General features: G+C 40.0%; 1 protein-coding gene across 4 annotated transcripts in view; it reads right to left on the bottom strand.

Annotated features, from left to right (window-relative positions):
- LOC133018218 (catenin delta-2-like) overlaps window positions 1–23,887 on the bottom strand; it is a 130,227-nt gene that overhangs the window by 21,708 nt on the left and 84,632 nt on the right. For all 4 annotated transcript variants that reach the window (XM_061084535.1, XM_061084537.1, XM_061084538.1 and 1 more), the window contains 2 exons: window positions 6,984–7,170; window positions 150–267 (listed from right to left, as the gene is read on the bottom strand). In XM_061084535.1, coding sequence (XP_060940518.1) covers window positions 150–267; window positions 6,984–7,170 — 305 coding nt within the window. The remainder of the gene's footprint in view (window positions 1–149; window positions 268–6,983; window positions 7,171–23,887) is intronic.

Below are 23,887 nucleotides of genomic sequence, written 5' to 3'. Positions count from 1 at the left end.
GCTTGTACGCAAACACACCACTTCTATCATTACAATCTGTTTTTTATTGAGGTCATATTGTTGTGCATAGGCTGAATGCTACAGGAGTGTGTACACTGTACATCGTAGTAGATTGTATGTGTTGTATGTGTTGTATGTGTATGAGTTACCTTGCTGTCAATCTCACTGCTCCCCAGAGCGGTCTGGATGACATAGAGCAGAGCGTCTGTCAGCCCCTCACACTCCCTCATTCTCCTGCGGGCTTCCTCGCCAGCCGAACTCACATTCCTGTCACAGACATACACAAAGAGGTACACGTACACCACATCAATGAACAGTCCCACTATAAACAAAGATCTGCCACATACGTTCTCACATTGTAATTCACAGAACTTAAATCGTCCAGTGGGTTTCTTAGACGTTTTAGGTGAGTGGGAGTTTGTGTGTTGGAATGTTAAAGCATAAGGATATTATAGCGGCTCTTCATGTGTTTGCTTGTCTGTGTGACAGGGAGGAGAGGGAAGAGGAGTGTAATGCCCTTTAAATGTCAGACTATTAGAGATGAATAGAGGATATGCGTACCCTCTGTAAGAAATGGCACCGACCTGCCAAAACCCCATTAGACGCATTTGTTTTCCCAGCTCCTTAATAACATTGCTCAGACAAATTTGTGCAAGTTGACACATTGCAACACATTTTATCACAAAACTAAACAGCAACAACAACATGAGTATATAATGGCCACATTAGTTTTGAGAGACTACAAGAAGTGTAATCAAACTTAACCATTAGCAAGAGAAGACTGATGGTCTCTTCTGAACTGTACATTATAATTTACATTGTGTGACACGTCAGACTTTCTCTAAATAATAGACTAGACAGATAAGGTTTCTAGTTCCAGTGTAGTACCAGACCTCTGAATCACTGTCACTAGACTGGTCCTCTTCAAAATAAGCCAACAGACCAATAGCAGCTCTGTAAGAAGGGTTTATGAATGGTGACCTTTTCCTAGCTAGGCAAAATATCCATAGATAGCTACATACATGTAAGCAGCAGAGCAATGGCCAGCGACACAGCTTTACAGTTGGTTGTAAGTCATAAGTGACATTAACAACTAGAAGAGCAGTTGGAGAACTCATGCCTCAACCAAGGCTATGCTCCTATCTCCCATGTTAAAGAAAGTGAAGAAACAAATTGTGGATCTGCCCATTTATTCAGATCTGCTTCCAAATGAATGGGTTCCTAATTGGGTGAGGTTCCACCCCTCCACACAATTTGGAAGTCCTTTGAGTAGGTTTTGACTAATCCTTCTATTTAACCAAACCTGGAATACAAACTTGAACATGTCAGACTGAATGGATGGCATTTCAGTGTTATTTGAGCATTCCTTTCAATGGAAAATGACATATGGTCATACAGCTTTTTACAATGAACCCGCTAAAAAGTCAGAAAGACAGTGAATTGAATTCCTCACATCTCAAGCCTCCTGGTCTTAATGCAGCTCTAATGACATGTACACCAAGTTTTAGCCTAAAAGTCCTCTGATATTATCTGAGGACCCGCATTCAGGGACCATCTGAAATGCTAACACCCACTATCTTGGCAACTTTTAAGCTTGAAACACGTGGAAATTACCTTGTTTCGAGTCGAATATGAACATCGGGGCTGCCCCTTTAAATGTAAACTGCATAAATACATAACATGAAGTGTGGAGTGACATGTTTCACATATGGGACTGTTTGTTTCATTCTGAACCTCAGTTGCCTCACGATTCATGATCTATTAAATTACATGAGACATATTGTAATCATAAAGTCAAATAACTGCTTGAATAATTCAGGTTGTTGACAGGCTGTTTCGTTCTCGTCTGCATCTCTCCTGGCTTTCACTGTTTAATGTGAGCGTTGGTGCAAGGTCACCTGAGTACAAATGAAAGCAAGCACGTTGGCACACTCTCTCTCACACACACAGACACGCAAACATACAGTCAAGTCTCCATGAATTCAGAAGACATTATATCGACTTAAATTGACCTTCTCTAACCTTAACCATAACTACTATTTACTACCTTAACCTTGACCTTGAAATTTGGGAATGACAAAGTACAAAATAAATAAACAAAGGTCTAAATAAATACACTTATGCTTTAAATAAATTGTCCGCACCCTAAATATAAAAAGCAAGTAATGCCTATAAGGACTGGCTTTTTGTCCTCATTAGGGAGACACATCCCATAATGTGACTGTGTAAACAGATTTATTTCCCCACAACATGGGGAATAACTAGACCACACACACACACCAACACACACACACACAACCACACACACACACACACACACAACCACACCACACACACACAACCCATACACACGAATGATAGATTCAAACCACTTTCTTTCTTTCATGTGTTTCCTTAATTCTGTCAACTACCTACTAATGGATTGGATTCAATTAACCTCAGTAAATGTGGCATAATTAATCCCTCTGCAGCGTTCTCTTGTAATGCAACAGGGCCGCAGATAATCTTTCATTATGATCTGTCAGAGTTGAGAATCTAAATAATGACAGAGGGAAAAATATGTCACTGCAGGTGAAATGTTATGTGCTTTCAAGGGGAGTTTTCAAACAGAACAGAATTGGTAATTCATAGTGCCCTGCTGCTGAAAGGAAAAGTGCAAAGAAAAAAAAAGTGTTGTTCTTTTGTATACAACAGCAAGAGGCTCCTCTTTAATCAACAGCAGGTTTCTGCTAAACGCCTCCGCAGGAGTACTTAAATTGTGTTGTTAGGTTGATTTCTGATAAGTTTATTTGTGATATTTTTTAAGAGTCTGTCCATAATCAGAGGACATAATGGATAATAAAGAGGATGAGTGTTCGCTGATGTTGAATTGCTGTAGCACTAATTAGATAAAATAGACAAGAGCATTAGAGAAAAGACAAAAACAACTTGCTGACGACAAGGAATTTACTCTTTGACAACAATTGTCACCATGGTCGTATTAACCTTCTCCAGGAACCTGGGGCTTGTGATTCTCTGCCACCCTCCTCCAGTCTCTGAACAAGTCTTCTTTTGCACCACCCAGCATCACTTATCATTCATCCACCACTAGTGTTTTCTATTAATCTATCAACAGACCCATTGTTGAAGATGGACCCACCTCAGGTCAATTGAGATTTCAGTTCTGCTTATTCTCAATTTTTTTTACCCTAACCCTGCTCTTCACTAGTAGCTGCTGAATATGCAGGAGCTAATTCAATACTGATAATCAATGTGCAGTAGACTAGCACCATCAGTTCCAGGGCGTCCTGTTAGTTGGAATGACAGTATATATACACACACACACACGCTTTGAAGCAAGCAGAGAGTACACAGAGGGAGAAAATGTGAATGTGTCAGAGACAGTGAGGCAGGGACAGGGCAAGGCAGATGAAGAAAAATGATAAAAGAGGGATAATATGATTGAGAGAGAGAGGAGAGGTGGGGTAAGAATGAGATGGAGCGAGGGAGAAGAGAATGATGAAAGGGAAAAGAGGGAAAATGAGAAAGCGAGGCGGAGATAGTGAGAGAGAGCAAGAGATAGAGAGTGAGGAAGAGCAGGTGGCCGGCGGTGTACCAAACCCACCATGAAATATTCAATCTTTAATCAGACTCCCAGCATTCCCTAATGAGGCGTGAGAAAGATGAATTAGCCCTTCGAGTTTAGGGAGCTGATCCACACAAAGCTATCACCTGCAACAAATACACACCAAACAAACCGAATCACATAACAGCACCATGACCTGTGCTTGCTGCCAATATGTGTAAGTTATCTTCACTGGGAGCGGGAGAGGATACATATTGTGTCTGAGATTAATGGCCCACACATGTATTCTGACACACACACAAGCACACACTCACACAAGCACACACGCAAACTTGCAGACAGAGACGCAGTCCTACTCTATTTCCACTCAAATTGTGCTGCACTTTTGCCATGTCTGCAATATTAAGTATTTGAAAATGTCAAGCATTGTACTCAGTCCAAATGCCATATAACAAAATCAATGATATCTCATCATCAAAGCAAATACATTGTTATGATTTATAACAAGTAGGTCCGAGGGAAGAATAAGGAATAATAAAATCGAAAAAGTGAGCGCTACATGCAGGCTGATGATGTTTCAGGCCAAGTTGTAATTTTTCTGTCTCCACAATGTTTTTTTTCATTTGACACTCACACGTTTGATGGAGTGGAACCAATAGCAAATCAAGAAAAAAAAGAAAAAGAAAAATTGTGAAAAATATTTGGTACACAGACTCTGCTAGAAATATTAATGAGCTCAGACTAGACCACAGCATTTTTATCATTTGGAAAACCATTGCAGCAATACTAATTTCATGTTTAGAAATATCTAATGATGAGTTATATCTCGTTTTAGAGGCTCTAAAAAGCTATATTCTTAAGTAGCCTCTTATTATGAGTAATTGTTGCTTTTTGCTTTGCTTTAATCTAACCTGTCAATAGCAACGGTAAACTTTCATGACATGCCCTTAACGCAACATGGACAAGAAATTACAAGTATTGATAACCTTTATTTTCAGTGACAGCTCCACCTCGTCATCTGTCTGAGCAAAGAAAGTCGTGCTCTTACTTTTCACTATTGCTGTTCCTCTTCTGAAAATCTGCTTCCTGTTTATACCAGCATGTGAATGACCAGTTTGCATGAATTATCATTTTATAGTAGTATGAACAGAGATTCTGATTAAAATGCAAAAAAACGTTTTAGTTTGGCAGAGCCTCAGAATTATAGTACTTACATGTGTTATTTTCATTGCATCTGTAGTCCTTTAAGGTAGACAGAGCACTATTACCATGTATTTCTGGACATACAAGAACACATGTATTGATGGAACAGGATTTTATAATTTGATACATTGCTGCCAGAGTAACTTCCATTGAACTGTACAGAGAGAGTTCACAGTGGAGATCTGAAGGGATCTGAAAAGAACAACAAATTGGGTTGGTACACCTTTAAGGCAGACGCCAAGGAAACAAAACAGAATTATGATGGATTCCTGCAGATGAAATACTATAAAGCAATTTGAAAATAAAATTACAAAAGATAATGGTTCTATACACTAGTATCAGAGCCACAGAGCGATTTTATTCAATTTTACAGAATTGAGAGCTATGAGGACCGCTTTCTCGGCATCACGCACACACACACACACACACACACGCACATACACACACACGAGGCAGATGATGTATTAGTTTGTGAGGTTAGTCTGACATTGCCAAAATCAAACTTGCCTGCACTTTCCCTGCTTCCTTTTGTCTTGTACTTATAACCATAATTTGCAGGAATGAGTAAAGTCCATTAAAGCCATCAGCAAACACAAATAAGCTAATAACAGTCATATTTAAATGTCTGAGCTACGGAGGGACAAGGTATCTTGGCACGTAGGGAAAAAATAACTAGGTACACTGCACTGTATATAAATGCAATTAATCTCTGCCCACAAACAATCTGTAGCTTAGTTTCTGCTGATGAGTTACATTTAGAGTATGATAAAGGTCATATGATGTTAAATTTAAAGCTGACATCATAGATACTTTTGTATTAACATAGATTAAATGACTGCGAGTAGCTGATGAGTTATTTGGGTTGACATATTCAGACAATTTTTTCCAACTCTGCTGTTCCCTTCAGTTCTTGCATTTACACTTCTGAACTTATTAATGTGGTTCGAGGCTGCACAACTTTACCGTTTGATTTGGCCTCACAGATCACGTTCATGACAAGGTAGTAAACACATCGCAGGGAATTTAGAAGAATAAACACATTTCCCTCAGGAAATACACTAGATTTGGAGCTAGCTCAAATCTTCACCATAATAAGTTTGGTATAATATGACAATAATGGGTTTATTGCTTTTTGTGGTGACCCCAAGAGGAAAAAAATCTAATATGGTCCCAATCCCCCCCATCTGTTCCTGATTTATGGGGCTGATAAGTGGTCAGAAAAGTGTTCATCGTTTCATCCAATTCGATAGACAACTTGAGAAACTTAATGCTAAGAAATTAAAACAAAAACTACACTCTATAATATACCGGTTCATAGCCCTGACCCCAAACTTGGGTTACATTTAAATATAAAAGCAATGCATTCATTTTATCAATAATATATAAAGCAATTAGAAACATCAGAGGTCAGCCCTAAATTGTGAAGCCACTAGTTTTATTTTCCCACATCCATCCTATTCCAGCACAGAGCCAAATCACAAAAAAAGTGTCATAGTCTACTACTTCCACATTGCACTGTATGACTAGCATCACGTCTCAAGTGACAAAATTAAAAGCCACTGCAGCTCCAATGCCAAACTCTGAGTCATCTTAGTTTCAGCTAAGTCTGTCACTTCTCTGTGTGTCCACGGGAAAAATAACACTGAATACAGAAAGCTTTAAACTCTGTTTGAATGTGTTCGTTAGAGGCAGAGAGTGTGAAGAGCATGACACCTCTGCAAATAAATATGTGTCTCTTCTGAAGTAGTTCCAACAGGATAACCCATCAGTTGATGAACATATATATCAAGATAATAGTATGTGATTTTGCAAATGTGTGAATTGATATTCCTATTGTATGCAGGTGTATCCCTCCGCCAACCACTCAAGTTGTAGTTTTTGTCCAGAGTCCTGTTAAAAAATATAACTTTGAGTAATGGCCAAAAAACCTTAATTTGTGAGGTCACAGTGATCTTGACCTTTAGCCTCCAATTCCAATCAGTTCCACCTTGTGTTCAAGTGAAAATTTGTGCCAAATTTGAAGAAATTTTCTCAAGGGATTTCTGAGACATCATGTTCACAAGAGTAGAACATACAGCTGTGGCAGGAGGAATTATGTTTTAAGTGCCACAAATATGGACGATCTGAAAACACGATGCCTCTGGTCACAGTTGTTGCCGGCATAGAAGCATAATAACAAACAAAGCACTTGGCAGAAACAGGCAGTGTCACTGACCGGAGACAGCCCGTGGCGTTGCGGAGGACCTGCGAGGAGTGGAGGTGCAGTTTGCGGTCCTCCTGTGTATGCGGGGAGGTGTCCCAGCCCGAGTGAGGGATGATCACAGCGTTGGTCAGCACGGCCAGGGCATCCTGGATGATGGGCATCTTCAGGGCATCGCATGACGACAGGTTCCACAGGACTCCTGCAGAGGACAGCAGGGAGACAGGCGGTGAAAACCAATGCAAAGGAAAAGGAACGATAGAGGAGAAAGGCAGACAGGAAGCAGGGAGACCGGCTCAAAGACAACTCCAGGCCAAAACACACTGAAATATTTAGTAGGTTTTCGTGAGCAGCAAGATAGATAGTTACTGCAATATCGTGATGCTTCACAGCAGTCTGCAAAGCCAGACACATGTTCTCAACTGAGACAAAATACTTGTTTTCCATGGAGGACATTTTGACATGCCACAGTAGGAAAAGCACAGGGGTAAATAATGAAATTAACTATGGCTGAGTTCAATTTAGCTGCTTCAGTTTCAGGCTGCTGATAATGTGCACACTGATTCACTGGCTCACTGGAAAACTTGAAGACAACACAGCAATCAATAATGTGATTAGTAACACCAAAACTGGATTACCAACCAAGCAAATCACACAGCCACGCCAAGGCTCTGGAGCCACAGGGACCCCAAAGAGCCCTGGTTCACTTTGTTGACACTGAGGTAGTGGTTGGACAAAAATACAGCTGATCTTAGGGAAAGGAAAATAATAATATAATAAACAACGGGGAACATTCATGGACTGATGTGACAAAAACTGCGTGTGCATACTATTGAATATTTGAGCTTTCGTTAATAGATGATTTGTAATTAATCAACACTAGACAATTTAACTTTAACTTCCACGTTCAGAGTTTTGTTGAATTTATATCCACACATCGATCTTAAAAGGCGTTACCATCCTAAACTAAATTCTGTGACTTGTAGGATGCTGCAGCTGGATGCCAAACAGCACATTAGACTCTGCAGCCTCTCTGATGAACCCACCAGTATACAAAAAAAAACCCTGGTACTGAATACAAAGATAAATATTTCCTTTTTATAGACTATTATTTATATTTTAAGTATCATGTCCTTTTACAGAATTTAGCAGGACCCATCATGCAGTTCTATTTTAAGCTCAGTTTGAATCAAAAGTACCTACATTTTATGACCCATGAGGTTTTTTCGAGTAACTGAAAGGTTCCTACAGACTGTAGGTCATCTGCGTTTTCACCATGGCCCAAAGACCATGGGAGATGAGGAAAGAAAACAGCCCATTGCCACAATAAGCTGTTCCATTCCAGTCCACTAGGAGGCAGTAATGCAGAAGACCATACAACAATGATGAAACTATATAAATCAAGCAACACTACAGCAACAGAAAACATGGAGAAGATTCAAATCGTGCTTAAGACCTTGGAGAGATTGATCAACCTTAATAAAATGCTGGATTACTCAACCAATCAGGCACATTCAAAGCTGCAGGCTCCACCCCAATGTTTTCTTGTACTTTCCCCAAGCAGGGACTTTTTTGGATTTTAAAAAAGGAGCTTAATTAAGACCCTGCTCCCTGCGGGGATAACACACAGAGTTCCAGCAAAGACCCCTGGTTCCTGGGGAAAGTTTCTGTTTTGGAAACAAAGCTTTTATTGTATTTGTTGAAAAGCATTAGCAGGAAATTCAGGCTTACTAGCCTCCACTCTGTGTGATAACTAGTTAAACAATCATGCTATGACATTAGAACTGATCAAGACAGACATGGAATGTGTCTCATGTTATTTTTAAAACCAGTCAAGAAGCTCCATCACACTGAGCACTGTGTTCATCCCAAATGATTATACAGAGGGCTGAACCAACAGCTCTTTCATGGGTGCAGATATGTTGGTGGAAAAACCTTCAACAACTCAGATCTGGCAAAGTCATGATGATAAAACAATCAGACGAAAGGGCAGACACTACACACAGAGTACACGGATATACACAGACCACTGCTAATTAGAACCCTGCGTCTTACACAGGAGTGACGCAAATGTCAAATGTTATAACATTTCACAACATAACCTTTTATTTATCACTCCGCGTCAACACTGTGCTGCTGCAGCTTATACATAACGAGGTACAACAAATTTAAGAGACGCACCCGAAAAACGAAATTCCACCACAGCTCCCTCCTGTTCTTAAAATCCTCACCTGAATCCAATATAGAGTGACCAGCCAAACCAGAAAATGGAGTGACTTGTTTCTTGCCTGCTGTTTTGCTATTCATGAGACAGACACACACACACACACACACACGCACACACACACACACTGGCCGTCTCAGAACCTTTGAAGAGAAGGACAGAGGAGGTAAGAGGCAAATCGCTGCAGTTTGCTAGAAAACACTGATTTCTTGAGTGGTTTTACACACACACACACACTCACACTCACACACACACACACACACACACACACACACACACACACACACATACTGTGCTAATAACCTTGAGGATCGACAAAACATCTCATAATTCTTGTTGACCTTCATCCTGAATAGTGTCTATGTCCTGATCTATGTTCTCATATAATTATGTGTTGAGTGTCCACCCCAAGTCATATCTGCACTTATCTACCCCCCGCCTTTGTTGTAATTGCAGCCATGGCAGTGGTATAACATCTCATCCCATCCTCACATGTGTGTGTGTGTGTTTGGAAGAAGGCGTCCTCTCTTTAGTGCAGTGTTGTTCACCCTTGGCTGAACAGCAACTGTGTAATCACAGCTTCTGTTATCTGTCTTCGCGGGTTTGTATGAATTTGTTCTTGTGTGTGTACATGAGTTTGTGCATGTGTCTGCGTGCGCGTGTGCATTTAAGCCCCATCAACAAATCAGCCCCAGCTCTTGTCAGCCCTTTGGACTGTGTCTATGTGGACTGTAAAGGCAGCAGTGTCTGTTTGTGGTCAGGGGGAGGTTCTAAATGACTAGCTTCTGGCTTCATAATTAGCCGGAACCGTCATGTCAGCAAAAGTGTCTTCTCTCCCTCTCATCTTTTCTCCTGCTCATGAGGGCAAAGAGGGAGTGCTGGGTTTTTTCGATAACCTTAACATTCAGTGTGACACGTTATATTTCCAACTGACCTTGATTTTCACATTTGTGAGTCAGCTAATGTTGCTGTGTTTTTCCCCCGCAGCGTTAGAAGTGAATTACTGCAAAATGATCTAATGACATTGTTTTTCAAAGGGAACACATTTCAGCAAAAAAACTTGTTTTCTTCACAACTACATAGACTATAAAGTCAATGTTATCTCTGTATAGCTGCGTTTAGACATGCACTGAACTCAGCAGTTTATCCTTAGGACGAGTATGTTTGAATGCAAATGTCTGAGTAGGAACCTCCTGAGTCCGCCTGCTGCACCATCCCTCACCTGAATACTGTGGAGAATTTGTTGCTGTCGTGAACGCTGCTGAGCAGAGAATCTCCAGCTGTGTTGTGCATGTGTGAAAGATAAACTGGGGAGAAAGTCTGGACCCAATTCTTTGGAGATCCTCCAGGGGACATGTCTGAAAACGACTTATTGTTCTGTTATTGTGGACATTTAGTATAAATTTAGTTTACCATTAAGTTTAATCAGAGAGCCATTTCAGTTTTGTGTATTTATGATTGAGTGAAGCTTGAAACTTAATAAGGACTGTTAATTTAATAAATAACCACAACTTACTTGTTTTCTATTTCTACAAATATATTTTACATACACAAGATACAACATTTTAAATTATTTAATTTGGGAGTAGATCGCTGTTATGGGCTCGTCTTGCTGTTCCCCCCTGTGCCTAGGCTTTGAGCTAAAGGCATGCTGAAGGTAAAACATGTAACAGATATATTGCCATTGATGCATAAGGGGCTTTGCAAAAGGGGAGACAAAGCAGGAGATTGCCTGGGGCCCTGATCAGAGAGGGGGGCCTCTGGAACTGATTACACAAGTCCACAGCAATGAGGATTCTTTGAGAGAAACCCCTCAAATTATTTTATCGTCTATGTACAGGAGACTGCAATGATACCATAGCTGTAAACCCCCACAAAAAAAGACTCCATGCCACAATTTGTCTGCTACATCTTCTTCATTTTTTGTGGTTTGGTTGAAGGCTACAATGTCTAAATGTATGTTTATGATAGTGGTGGAGGTTAGCACTCTAGCATAATAACTTAATCATTACTGATGGGTATGCACAGTTTGGACTTTGTTGATAAGTTTGAAAGTAAAAGAACAATTTGAAGAATGGAATGATACATCATCAAGTGGAATAATTTGAAGAATGGAATGATACATCATTCATCTACAGTTTAGCATCAGGCGTTGATTTGGTTCGATATAGGGCCCCCAGGTACGTTTTTCCTAATGCTCTATGCTCCTTATATGCATAGATGGAAATGTGTTTAATATTTTTCCATTTACGAAAAAATGTTAACCCAAATTTCATCGTACCCCAAAAGGTAAGATATAAACAAATTCCTCACCTGTGTCCCCTGAGAACCATTTATTGAATTATGGTACCTTTGTCCTTCTGTACTATCTGCTGCTGGAGTATTCTGACATTTTTGTTGGAAAACATAATCTCTGGCAACATTAGGACTCATCCTTGATGTTATCAGTAACCTCTGTGTCCTCCCTATGACAAGTTGAAACGCCTGTTGGAGGAAAAGCCTGTGAGATAAAAAAGTACTATCCGTTGCTTGGAGTTTCTGGTAACAGCCCAATGGATTAAGGGTATTTTAAAGATTCCGCAGACGTTTAGTTGATTTACAGACAAGTTAAATTATAACTGTGATTGTAATTACACAAATTAAAGACAAGTGTCTGAAATCACAATTTACTGCTCGTTTAAACTACTGATTGTCTTTTTTATAGGGAGCAATGAATGGTTGGAAAAGTGAGTGAATTCAGACACAGCTTATATCTTTAAGCTTATAAGCTTTACACATCCATCCATTATTTACACGGCTTATATCTTGGGGGTCACAGAGGGAGCTGGAACCAAGGACAGGTTGCCAATGTATGGGGTGACATGCAAAAAACAACAATAGTCAATTTAGATCCTCCTGTTTTAGCCTCACCCAAATCTGCATGTCTTTGGTCTACAGGAGGATGTCAGAGTAAAACCCACAAACTCACATGCAAACTCCACACAGGTAAAACTCCAAATCAAAATCTATTCTTTCACCACTGTCTGATTTACAAGTTGAATGTAAAATAAACCTCTTTAGCTTCAAACACAGATTAAATCAGAACGCAGATGAAGTGCTACAGCCAGTCCAGAAGTTGTGATGTTGTTTGGTCATTAGGTGTCTTCACCAACCACACACTGAAAAAGCAGCAGTCTGGTGATCACGGTACTGGTTAGCAGCTGTCTCCTCTCTCATCCAGGCAAAAGGAACAAAGCAGCAGACACCGTTTTCCTTCTCAGCTGGAGAGTGTCCCACACGGCTGTCACGTTCATACTGGGTGTAATGAGAAGGACCAAATTGTTGAACCAAATTGACAAAATAATAATAGGCCTCTCACTTCATCTCTCAGTTTTAGCTTTTGGCCGCCATGAACTCTTAATTTCAATGTCACAGCAGAGAAACTGGAATTCAGAGCTATTTAACTAAAGTTAAACTTAAATAAAAAGTTTTGTCTTTTGTACATACAAGGATACATTTAGAACTTTGTGTACAGACCACGCAAACCTCTGCTAACGGCGTAACAGTCTCCTTATGAAACCACATGTTAATTAGCTTCATCCGGATTTTCGTTTAGATCTGCACCAAATTGCACACACCCATGAATATTAGTCACCTTGACATGCCAGATTTTCATCAAGATCCATAAATGATCTGAGAAATCAATGAAAATGTTACTAAACACCCATTCTCGCAATGTTTAAGAAAGGGGGACAAATTCCTCGATTTGGATACGGACCAAAATTGAATGCCTTCCTATCTGACCCATACCACATCCTTACACCAAGTTTCGTGGCAATCCATCCAGTGGTTTTTGCATAATCCTGCTAATCAACATACAAACCAAAACCTCCTCGGCAGAGATAATGATAACAACAGTTCTAAATTCATCATATGGATGATGATGAAAAGGTAACAGCTGCACAAAACTTCCATCAGTTGATTTTACAAACGTTACACAAGTTGCCAAAAGCCTACACACTATTAACAGACCAATGAGACAAAGGCAAACAGCCAGCACACAAGCAGGTACTCCTCATTCAATTTAAGCTGAACCGAGGTTTTCAAGGCTGCACATTTCCATTTGTTACACAGGAGCTCTCAGGGCTCATTAAAAAAACATTCAAGACACGCTCTGGGTGCACACACACCCTGACCTCAGCCCAAGACGGTCTGGGCTTAGTCCCAGGCCTTGTCAACTGTTACAACCCCTCTGAATGGAAGAGAAATACATTTTTTAGCAATGAAATTTCCATTTGACTAGTTCTCAGCACATCTACAGAAACAATGTCCAACTTACTCCAGCTAATCCACAGAACAATTAACAGAAAGTATTTCCTATGTACACATGTGTTTTGTAGAGTATCCAGAGTAGTTTTAATATGTTTTTAGTCACATAATGGTTAATTCTATAACTGGAATTGCATTTTCACTGACAACAAAAGAAAATGCATTGCTTTGCAAGTTGAATGAACCAACCATTTTATAAAATGTCTAAATTTGGAAGGCTTCTCTACACATGGCCAACAAATGTGTTGTTCCATTCCTGAGAAACGAAACGCTCTGGGTGGATCCTTCCTGGCCCAACCTCATTCATTGGGCTTGGGTGACCAACTGTTTTTCAAAGAAGTAAATGGTGCCAGCAAGCAACGAGACGTCCACAGCTTAAGTATCACGCTTCAACTTATCAAACAGCTACCGGTCTACATGTTACAAAACCAAGGGGCATTAAAATGTTATCGTCGTGCCCAACTTGTGCTCTGTTGCTAGGGAACAGTATTAAGGGAAGAAGTCTATAGGATCATCCCTCAAAGCCTAAATTTGTAGGCAAACAATCACTGTGGTAATGCAGAATACATGGATTTGCCATTCATGATATATATATATATATATATATATATATATATATATATATATATATATATATATATTATTACAAAAACATTTTGGTTGGATGCTTGTCACAAACACCAAGGCAGTTTATTTTTTACTATTTAAACAATGAACCTCACTCTGCAAAATCTAAATAAGGACAGTCAATATATTTGTCGCCCTGCAGCTAAATTGTCGGAGCCCAGCGTGTAAAGTCCTATTGTTATCAAACTCTTTCACACAGTAGCTACTGCTGAGCAGGCATGCTATTGTTTGTCAGACTTCTCTAACTTATTGACCAAAAATTAATTAGAAAAAGAAATGACATCTACAATTCTTTTGTTGCCTTTCACCAGTTTGCTAGAGAAACATGTTTGAAGGAAGGGGAGCGTAGAGGAGTGTATCTAGGAGTTGCATTGATTACAATGGGCACATGATGTCATGCTGCAGCTGCAAGAAAACCATGATTTCTTTTTTATTATTATCTTGAGTAAAGTCAGCTGTTTGCCAGAATCGCTTCTTGCCCTGCAGAGAATGACATCATCTCCCTGAGGTGAAAGGCAGTGGGATTTTATCTTTGATCCGAGACACACTCGCAGACACACAAACTGGTACGCTCACATTAATTCCTGCTAATATGAGCTTCACAGGCCTGCACACACACACACACACACACACGCACACACACGCACACTAACACACACACACAGCCGGGTGTATGACAGATGAAGGAGGTTAATTGCCTCCGCCTTACATCATGAGTGGCAGCAGGAGGTTATGAATGCACTGTTATATGGAGGGAGGGGAAATGAATATGCTGGCTATCTCTCTTTGTCTCTGAAACCATTACCCATTTCTCATTTGCACTGTACTTTGATTCCCCCGTCATATTTCTGTCCTCTGCTACATTGCAGTACATATTTTTGTTTTATTTATTGTCTGACGCCTTAAATCTCCTGGGATGTTTTTTTATTTTTTGGGACTTTTTGTGTCACCGACTCTGAATTTGAGACTTTTAGTGGACAGATTTTACAAAGTGAGAAAGTAAGTGGGTTTATGTGTGTGTGAAGGTTACTATTTTCTGGATTCGACATTCCAAAGCAACTGGCTCTTTACTGGTTGGTATATAGTCACCAGAGGGAGATGTTTGACAAGTATAACACAACAGACATGAGTATAGTGGTTCTATAAAAATACGAAAAAAAAACCATATCTGCTGGTCTATACAGAAAATCATGTTGTTGGTATTTAAAGCAAACCCTCAGCAGTACTTTGTGGTGACCTGAGCTTCAAGCAATCCAACTCCTGCCAAAAGGTGGATATGAAAAAACAAGTTAACATTATATTCCAAATAAATTCAAGAAAAAAACCAATTGCTGTGCAGGTCGCAGAATGAATGATTTCAGCCGTCATTCTCACACTCTACAGAAAAACTATAACAACAGTGATTACTGCTAGGCTCAGCTAGCAATACTTTGTGCAAGCATCTTGCAAAGCATTTATTAGGACACCACACTGATGGTTTGACCTTGACACCCGCTTTTAATTGTTTTCAACGAAAAAGAGACAAGAGTTCAATAGGGGAGAGCTAAATATCAGTGTTGCCACATTGAACCAGCAGCATGGCAGCTGAAAATGTCCCCCCTCTAATTTGTATTCCTTATATGACACAGATATGACACATTTTCTAAGCAGTGGCAACAGTGAACGGATCCATGAAGCTGCATTTTGTGTTGTTAACATGTGGAGATGTCTTACAAGATCAGAATAAAAGGCAAACACCAGAAGGTCTTTGGGTCGATCCCCCACTTCTCCAGTCTGCATATTAAAGTGTCATTGGTAAGACAGTAAACCCCTGAAAACCCTTGTGTGAACCCCAGTGTGTGAATGGAATATGAAGCAATTTATGAATCAGTGAACGTGACTAACAGTATAAAGGTATTTGAGTGTTCATTAAATTCCCACTCCAGTAGCTTATTACATCCCTAAACTCGTCTTTGTTCCTCAAAATTACATATTCAAAAAGTTTGTTGTGAAATGTTTGAGATCTATGAATATGCCACTAAGACCCTGATTGACTACATAAATATGATTTTTGTTTATTCAGTTCAGAAGAACTTAAAACTTTTTTGTTTGTGAAATAAAAAATGTTTGTATTTGTAGGAAGCTATCATTTCAAGATGTGTGCAACATTGAATTCTGCTATTTATTAATTATTTTTATACCAGATACGTCCGTGTGATCATGCTCAAGGATTTCAGTGCAAAGAAGAATATGTGTTTGTAAATTATATTTGTCTATAATAAAAAAAATGATTTATACTTTTCCTTGGATTCAGCACTGTTGATGTGTCTGTTAGCACGAGAGAAACGTCACTTGTTCCAATCAATTCTCCACTCGCTTCTAGAGAATTCAGTGTCAGCTTTGCTCATTGTTTTCATAATGAGGCGAGCATTGATCAGTGTTAATTACTTGGTCCTAACAGGCCTATAGCTACATATTAATGAGATTCAGCTACAGCTGCAGCTACTGTCATCAGTGAGGAATCTGCCAACATTTAAAATAATCAATCAACTGTTGGGCCTCTAAAATGCCAAGAAAAAGTACAAAGATAATAGAGACAATGTCTTGGTTCTGAAATTTTTTTAAATGCAGAATAACTATTTAATTTATGAACTTTATGACAATCAACTGAGGTAACCCTTAAATGCATGTATAGCTTCTGTCTTAAAGTGTATAGTCATGTTTACTAGTGTCCTTTAGGTTCTCCAAAGCCTCAATCTATATACCACACTGTAAAATGTATTCTGTGCTCAAGCAGAGTCGGTTTGTAAAGAGAAGAAAGAAGAAAAACCCAGCACCTCTGATGTCAAGTACAGTTCTTCTTCTTTTTTTTCAAACTGAGATAAAGTACAGCACATAAAGTCTGGTGTTATTGGATGGAAACATTACTCACCTGCATTAAAACGAGCCAATAATTTTTTTTTCTTCCTTGAGACACATTAACACTTCAGTTTAAATGAACAGAAAATGAATTCATGAGCGTAGTGTAACTCAAGGGCACACATCTCTTTATATGTTTGTGGAATTCACTTTGGTTACTTTGCACATTAGCTTTGTCTACTCAACTTTTTCTCTCTACTCACACACATATGCTAACATCTTTTTCAATTACTTCTCCTTAAATGTGAGTTTTTTGTCTGGTTTGTGCTTCAGAAATAGATTTATAAAATAGACTCCTATCGCTTTCCACATGTATGTTTTTTTGTGGTGATACTTTTGTAAATATTTATTTTTATTTCCCTGCACCTTTTAATGTGAGTTTGTGTTTTAATATGAGCTCTACTTTACTCTGTTATCTATTTGCTTCTCCTGAACTGGACTAGAATTGAGACTGCTGAGAGTTCCCATCACAGCACGAGCCTGACAACTTCCATATCTGCTCCTGAAGAGCTGACACTTAACGTGAGCAGCCCGGGTCTGTCACATTCACTGATGTGTGCTGCTGTGACTGGGTGAAAAAAGGTGGACCCACAGTTACTGACAGCGTGTGAATTTTCAGGGGATAAAGAATTTGAATGAAGCCCATGCAGAGCTCTATGAGTCAGCGAGGACAAATTCTTCACCTGGGTTAAAGGGACAGTTCACCGAAAAATGAAATTCCCTCATTATCTACCCACCACTATGCCGATGGAGGAGTGGGTGAAGTATTTGAGTCCACAAAACACTAAGCAGTTTCAGGGGTAAACAGTGTTGCAGCCAAAACCAATACAATTGAAGTAACTAGGGACTGATTCTTTCGATGTAATTACAAAAACATAAAATGCCTCCATACTGCTCGTGTTGTGTCATCCAAGTGTCTGCAAGCCCTGACATTCATATTTGACTTGAAACAAGGTCATTTACCCCATGTTTTAAGCCTAAGTGTCCGTTACCAGAAGTAGCAAAGCTAACCGACGTAGCCACATGATGTTGTGCCCGTAGGTCCTTCAACACATTGTTGGATGGATTGTCAAGTTGTATTTCCCCTACGGCTTCAGCGGTTGGTGTGTTTTTTATATTACAGAGAAATCGTTATCTGTAAAATAGAAGTTTTTGAACTAAATAATCAATAGTTAATTAATTACAAGGACAAGAACCAATATATTAAACATATAAGACACAAAACATAACACTATTTTTGGTCTGCTGTGAATGTCAAAATCACCACAGCATCATATAGTTTCCTTCAGGCCAAAGCAGTGAAGCACAACAGGCCTGAGCTTCATGCACTCTGCAAACACCACAAGAGTCTGTGACATTATCAAATAGCTGCCTGATAAAGTGGTACTGATGCATCCTACCCCTATTTGGCCTCAGATGGGACATTCCAAGAAAACTTGGCTGCAATACTTAAACAGATTTAAGAATTGCATTTTAATATTGTTCTGACCCTGACGGTCCTCTGAGGCTGAGGATTTACTGAGTATGGTGATCTCGTGACCTTTCCTTCTGCATCACCAGTAGGTCAAAATAATTCCTCCTCCAATGTAATGTTGCCAAATTCCAAGATGAATTGGAGGATGTGTTGTCTTGTTGTACACTGTATCTGGGCTGCAGAGTTACAAATAATCATCTGTAGTTATTAATCGAGTAAGGAAGACAATAAAAAGCAATTATTTGTCTTATAATTCCAGAAATCTTTGTCTGTCTGCGCGTGAAACACATGCCTTGAGAATGTTATTACCTATCGGCTTCATGCTTGGCATGTTTTTAAGGGCCCTAGGAAGTGCAGTGTGGAATTTGCTGCGATTTGGATGTGATATGTTCAATATAAACTTTGAATATGACCAGTGTTCTGCAGCAGTGGCGGCCTGGAACAGGCACTGCACAATTTTAACATAAGAGGGAGAGGGACTTAATATTGGAGGACAACAACCTTGTTTTTGACTTTTTTTGCCATTAAGCAAACAGTACACATGATAGATTGAGTGTGTGTGTGTCTGAATCTGCGGCTAGCGAGGCAGGCAGCTTGACTCCCCACGGTGATCCTGATTCAAAATGCTCACCAGAGAGAGGGAGATGGAGAAAGAGGCAGAGAGGGCAGGTGTTAAAGAGAAAGAGTGGAACAAAGGCAGACAGAGAAAGGCGAAGAGGACAGGCGAAAGAGAGAGAGACATGAAGAAAGGGGGAGACCAATTATGAAAACCGTACCACAGAGGGATAAGAGAGGGAGTGAGAGAGGCTGGGAAACAGAAAGAGGGAGAGATATTTCCTCTGGGTCCCTGAGAGAGAGAGAGAGAGAGGAGAGAGGGGAGCACAGTCTGTCTGCGTCCGGTCGGTCGTTCAGCTGATTAATTTGTGACAGGAGGGATTTCTGTGCTCCGTGCCTTGAATTGCTGCTCTAATTTATATGGTAATCTTCTTTAAGACTCCAGCAGCATACAAAAAACCTTTTATTTCCATCCCTGCTAAGCTAAAGCCTTTCCAATATTCACTACACACATACAAAATATACATAAATGCACAGAGCACATGTGGGTCATTCTCCTTATGTGGGAAAATGCGAGGACACCTCTATTTTTACTATTCCAGATAAGGCTTTCCAGTGCTGGGAAATCGTTCAGCTTGTTTTCTTTTTTTCTTTTATTGCTGTCCCCCTTTACCGCGAATAACCCTGAAAATGCTTGTCCCTCACCGGACTCTCATGTCACCCTGACGTGAAAATGCCGCTGTAAATAATTAGGGGCGGTTAGGAATGGATAAAGACTCAAGGGCAGCTTTCGTTGGACACAGGGACAGTTTGGTTTCAGAGAGTTTGCAAGGACGAATAATAATTTGGGGGCAAAAGCTCAGTTGGACACACCAGGTTAAGCCTATATGTCCGCGTAGGATGGAAGAAAATAGTGTAACTCGTGGATGTTCACATTGTTGGATGCCTAAAGAAAGCTGTTTGATTGCAGAGTTGATCACTAAAGTCGTTCAATTGGGGTTTAGTTACTCTGACTTGTATTTACAAGGCATCAGAATTTGTTTTTACTTTTTCAAGCAATTGCGTATAACCAAGTCCCAAGTCAGATATATCTAAGCTCTCTAAAAAAATCTGAAAAATCATAGTTACAGCTTGGATGTTGCAGACTCTAACATTAAAATTGGATGCTGTTTATGAAATATGATGAAAGACAGTGGACAGAGATTGCAGGCACATAGAGATAGAGACCCTCCTCGACAGATCAGCCCACAGCCTTCTGCTTCCTAATCCCACTTCCCCCATCATCCTCTGACCACATGAACAGTAAGGAGGTGGACAACAGGAAGCTAATGAGCCTCAGCAGGGATGGAGTGAGGCCACAGACTGGGCTGTCCTGTGTGAGCCCCGTGGAGACAGCATCAGCTCCATGACAGGAGGGATAACACAGCACATAAACCATCCCTGTGTTTTCCAAACAACAAGCCCTGGATCTAGGGCTATAGATTATGGATTGATGGATGGAGGAGTTGTAGGGGTCAGGGCATTCCATCTACACATGCTGAAGGTTAAGATTGTGGGTGTGTGGAAGGATGGTTAGGGTAATATATGTTATACTCCCACACATCACCCTGACCTCTGTGCCATTGATGACTGCCTCACTACACAAAGGGCTCAATACTTCCTGCTTTTGCACTGTACCTTAGCACAGGGTGTACAGCGATGTTGCCAAAGCCAATCAGCGTGGAGAATGAAACACTGATTCTGGCACCAACCTTAACTAGAAGGTCAACTAACTGATCACTGGTCAGCCTGGGAATGGCAGTCATCTGGATGCAGCTGCTGGAGAAGATGGTTGAATTCCCAGGGTTTTGTGCGCCTCTGCATGGTCTTACGGACCAACACATGACAACTCTGGCTTTTTCACAACAGGTACAACTCAGTAATTGTTTGTTAATTAACCAGTAGCCATGCATTCTTCTTTTCCAGAGGAGAACATGCAGGTTGTGTTTACTTGCGAGTTAACCAAATGATCCTGTGGCTAGACTTGCACGAGTGTTTGGTGTGAACACAACATAACTCTTGGATCACTAAGATTAAAACCTAAAAAGTGTGATCGTTTAATATTTTTGGGATTAAATCTCTTTGTTCAATCATTTTCAAAAGTGTTTATACAGACCAACAACCACACAGAGCACAACCTACAGTTCGCCTGTCATTTTCTCCAAAAACTGGAACCACCACTGCCCCACACAGAAACTGGAGAAGGGAGGGGAGCAAGGACTTTTCTTTGACTCATTACAGACCTGTCATTGTGTCAGCCACTGAAATCCATTTATCCATAAGGTTTCCCTCCTTAGACCCATTTATTCAAGCTGTGGAACGCTCAATGAAGTCAGAGTCAAGACGGTCAACACCCATTGCGTTATTGTTAAATAATTTAAGGGTTTCCACTGCACTGTAATCACTTTCTTAGCCACTGTTAAACCTGAAAGTAAAATGTGCTTCTGGTATTTCGGTCCCCTGAGCAAAAATAAATCATTAAAAAATTAAGATTGTAACATTTGTGTGTCCCTTCCATAGATGACCTCTGACAATCTGAAAACAACGGCTTGCCAGAACTGAGCAACAGGTCGGCACTCTTGCATCATATTAATAAAAGTGTCAGGAGTCCTTAAGACCTGTCAAAATGTGTCGTTTTGTAACCCCAGGCTTCTCATACTAAGACACTGCTTCTGTTTTCTTGATTTGAGAGAAATAAGAACCTGTTCTGCAAAGCAGTAATAACCAAAATCTTGTTTTCTGACATGTCAAACATTGGAATTATCATGCTCCTCACAGGCCTACAGCAGAGATGTTTTCATGAGCGTGGGTAAGGAAAATCAATTTTTCTCATCTGGCTCCTGGAATGAAATAAATCCCCCCAGGGATTCTGGACGTAGATCAGTTTGAGCAGGAGCAATATTCCTCTTTTAGCCATGTCGTGTCTCCATCCTACTCCAGAGGAGAAAGTTCTTTTACCGTGACTGTCTGTGTGAATGCTGATTGGAAAGGAACTCCCAAGATGCATAAGGCTGAAGCTGTGAAAAACAGTAGTGTGTGGCTGCACTGGTAATCCTTTAATTCTTTTGGCGGTGAACCTGCAATGTAGCCCTTCACACAGAAGCTCAGTTTGACAAGTCAACAGCACTTGATGAGGGCTTGGAAACATGCAAGTGGTAAACAATTCTCTCCTGTGTGTGTGTGTGTGTGTGTATTTGTGCTTAAGCTCAAGTGTAAATGGGAAAGTGCATGTGCAGTTCACATTTTTTGTGTGTATGGTTCAAAAATAAATGTTCTTCGTGTGTGAGTGTGGTTGTGCAAGATGGGAACCAACCTGTGTCTGCGTGCAGGTCTTTGTGTGTATATAAATATGAGTGGATTGTATCTTTGCAGTGCTACATCAGTATGCAGAAATGACTATGTGCACAGTAGGGCTCAAGTATTTTCCTGTAAACTTGGAATTCTCACCCTAAATGAATTTTTACTTGCAAGACATTGGGAGATAAAGGATAAAGCCTCAAGTGTAACTTCTGTGGGACAAATGGACATTTTGGTTTTGGTGAGGTTGCAGGGACGGGAAATAATTTAGTTGGACACTAAGCTAAGCTCTGATTTACATCGTGTGAGATGGTAGGTAAAGATTCACATGTTTACAACTTGTAAGTGTCCAACACCCAAGACAGCTGAAGGATTGCATTCATGTCGTTCATGTAAAGACATTGACATTACTATAAATTTGTTTTTACAAGCCATCCAGATATGTTCAGGTTTTAAGGCTCTAGCATATTTCTAGTGCCAAGACAAATAAATCCGAGCTTTCAGAAAAATCTGACAAATCATAATTACACTTTAGATTTTGCAAACCCACCTCTTATCACCAGACAATTACCTTGATATTGTACGCTATTTCTAAACAATGAAATATGTTCAATGACAGACAGATAGAGTGGACTGGGGCTGTGAGCAGAGTGCTAATAGACCCTCCTCGACAGATCAACCCACAGCCTTGTGCTTTCCACTCCCACTTCACCCATCATCCAACAGCCGCCTCTGACCACAAGAACAGTAAGGAGGTTGACACAGGTAGCTAATGAGCCTCAGCAGGGATGTAGTGAGGCCACAGATTGGAATGTCCTCTGTGAGCCCCATGGAAACAACATCAGCTTCGTGACTGACTGAATAAGGCAGCACATCCAGCAGCATTTCCACAATGACAGCTACAGCCTTGCATGTGAGAGCCCAAGGCATGTATTAGTTCAAATGCTGTGAAAAACACTATGTTAAGTGCAGTAAATATAGGTTACAATAAAAACCTGACTGGTGTGGATTTTTGAGGGCTGACACTCATATTTGGGGGTCAAATTTCAGATATCAGTATGTTGGCTGATGTGTTTATTTGAGTTAAAAAATTGTTAATGATTCCTTATCAATATGCCTTATGATGTCATTATCAAACCCTTATGATAAAAGAATATAACTGAGGCTTTATCTTTAACAGTTTTAGCATATATTTTAAAAATTATAAAAGCTATGAATATTCAATGTTTATTCTTTAAAATAAAGGTTTTCATATTTGTGTTTATTTGCAAACATAAATGCTGATACCAGTATGTCAACACCGAATGACAAAACTAGTGCAACAGGATTATACAGGAGTTCTAGATTCAAGTTTTTGGATTGGAAGACTACAGTTTTATTTGCAGACATTTTGCTTCATCACTCCAGTTCTGAAGAACTTTTTGCCAAAACGCTGAACTGTGTTTTAAGTTGTAGCTTAGCTGTTATGTAAGTTAGCTTGAAACACAATTATACATA

This window comes from Limanda limanda, chromosome 13 (assembly GCF_963576545.1).
Source record: "Limanda limanda chromosome 13, fLimLim1.1, whole genome shotgun sequence".
In the NCBI taxonomy this organism is placed as follows: Eukaryota; Metazoa; Chordata; class Actinopteri; order Pleuronectiformes; family Pleuronectidae; genus Limanda; species Limanda limanda.
This window is presented reverse-complemented; position numbering and strand designations above follow the sequence as displayed.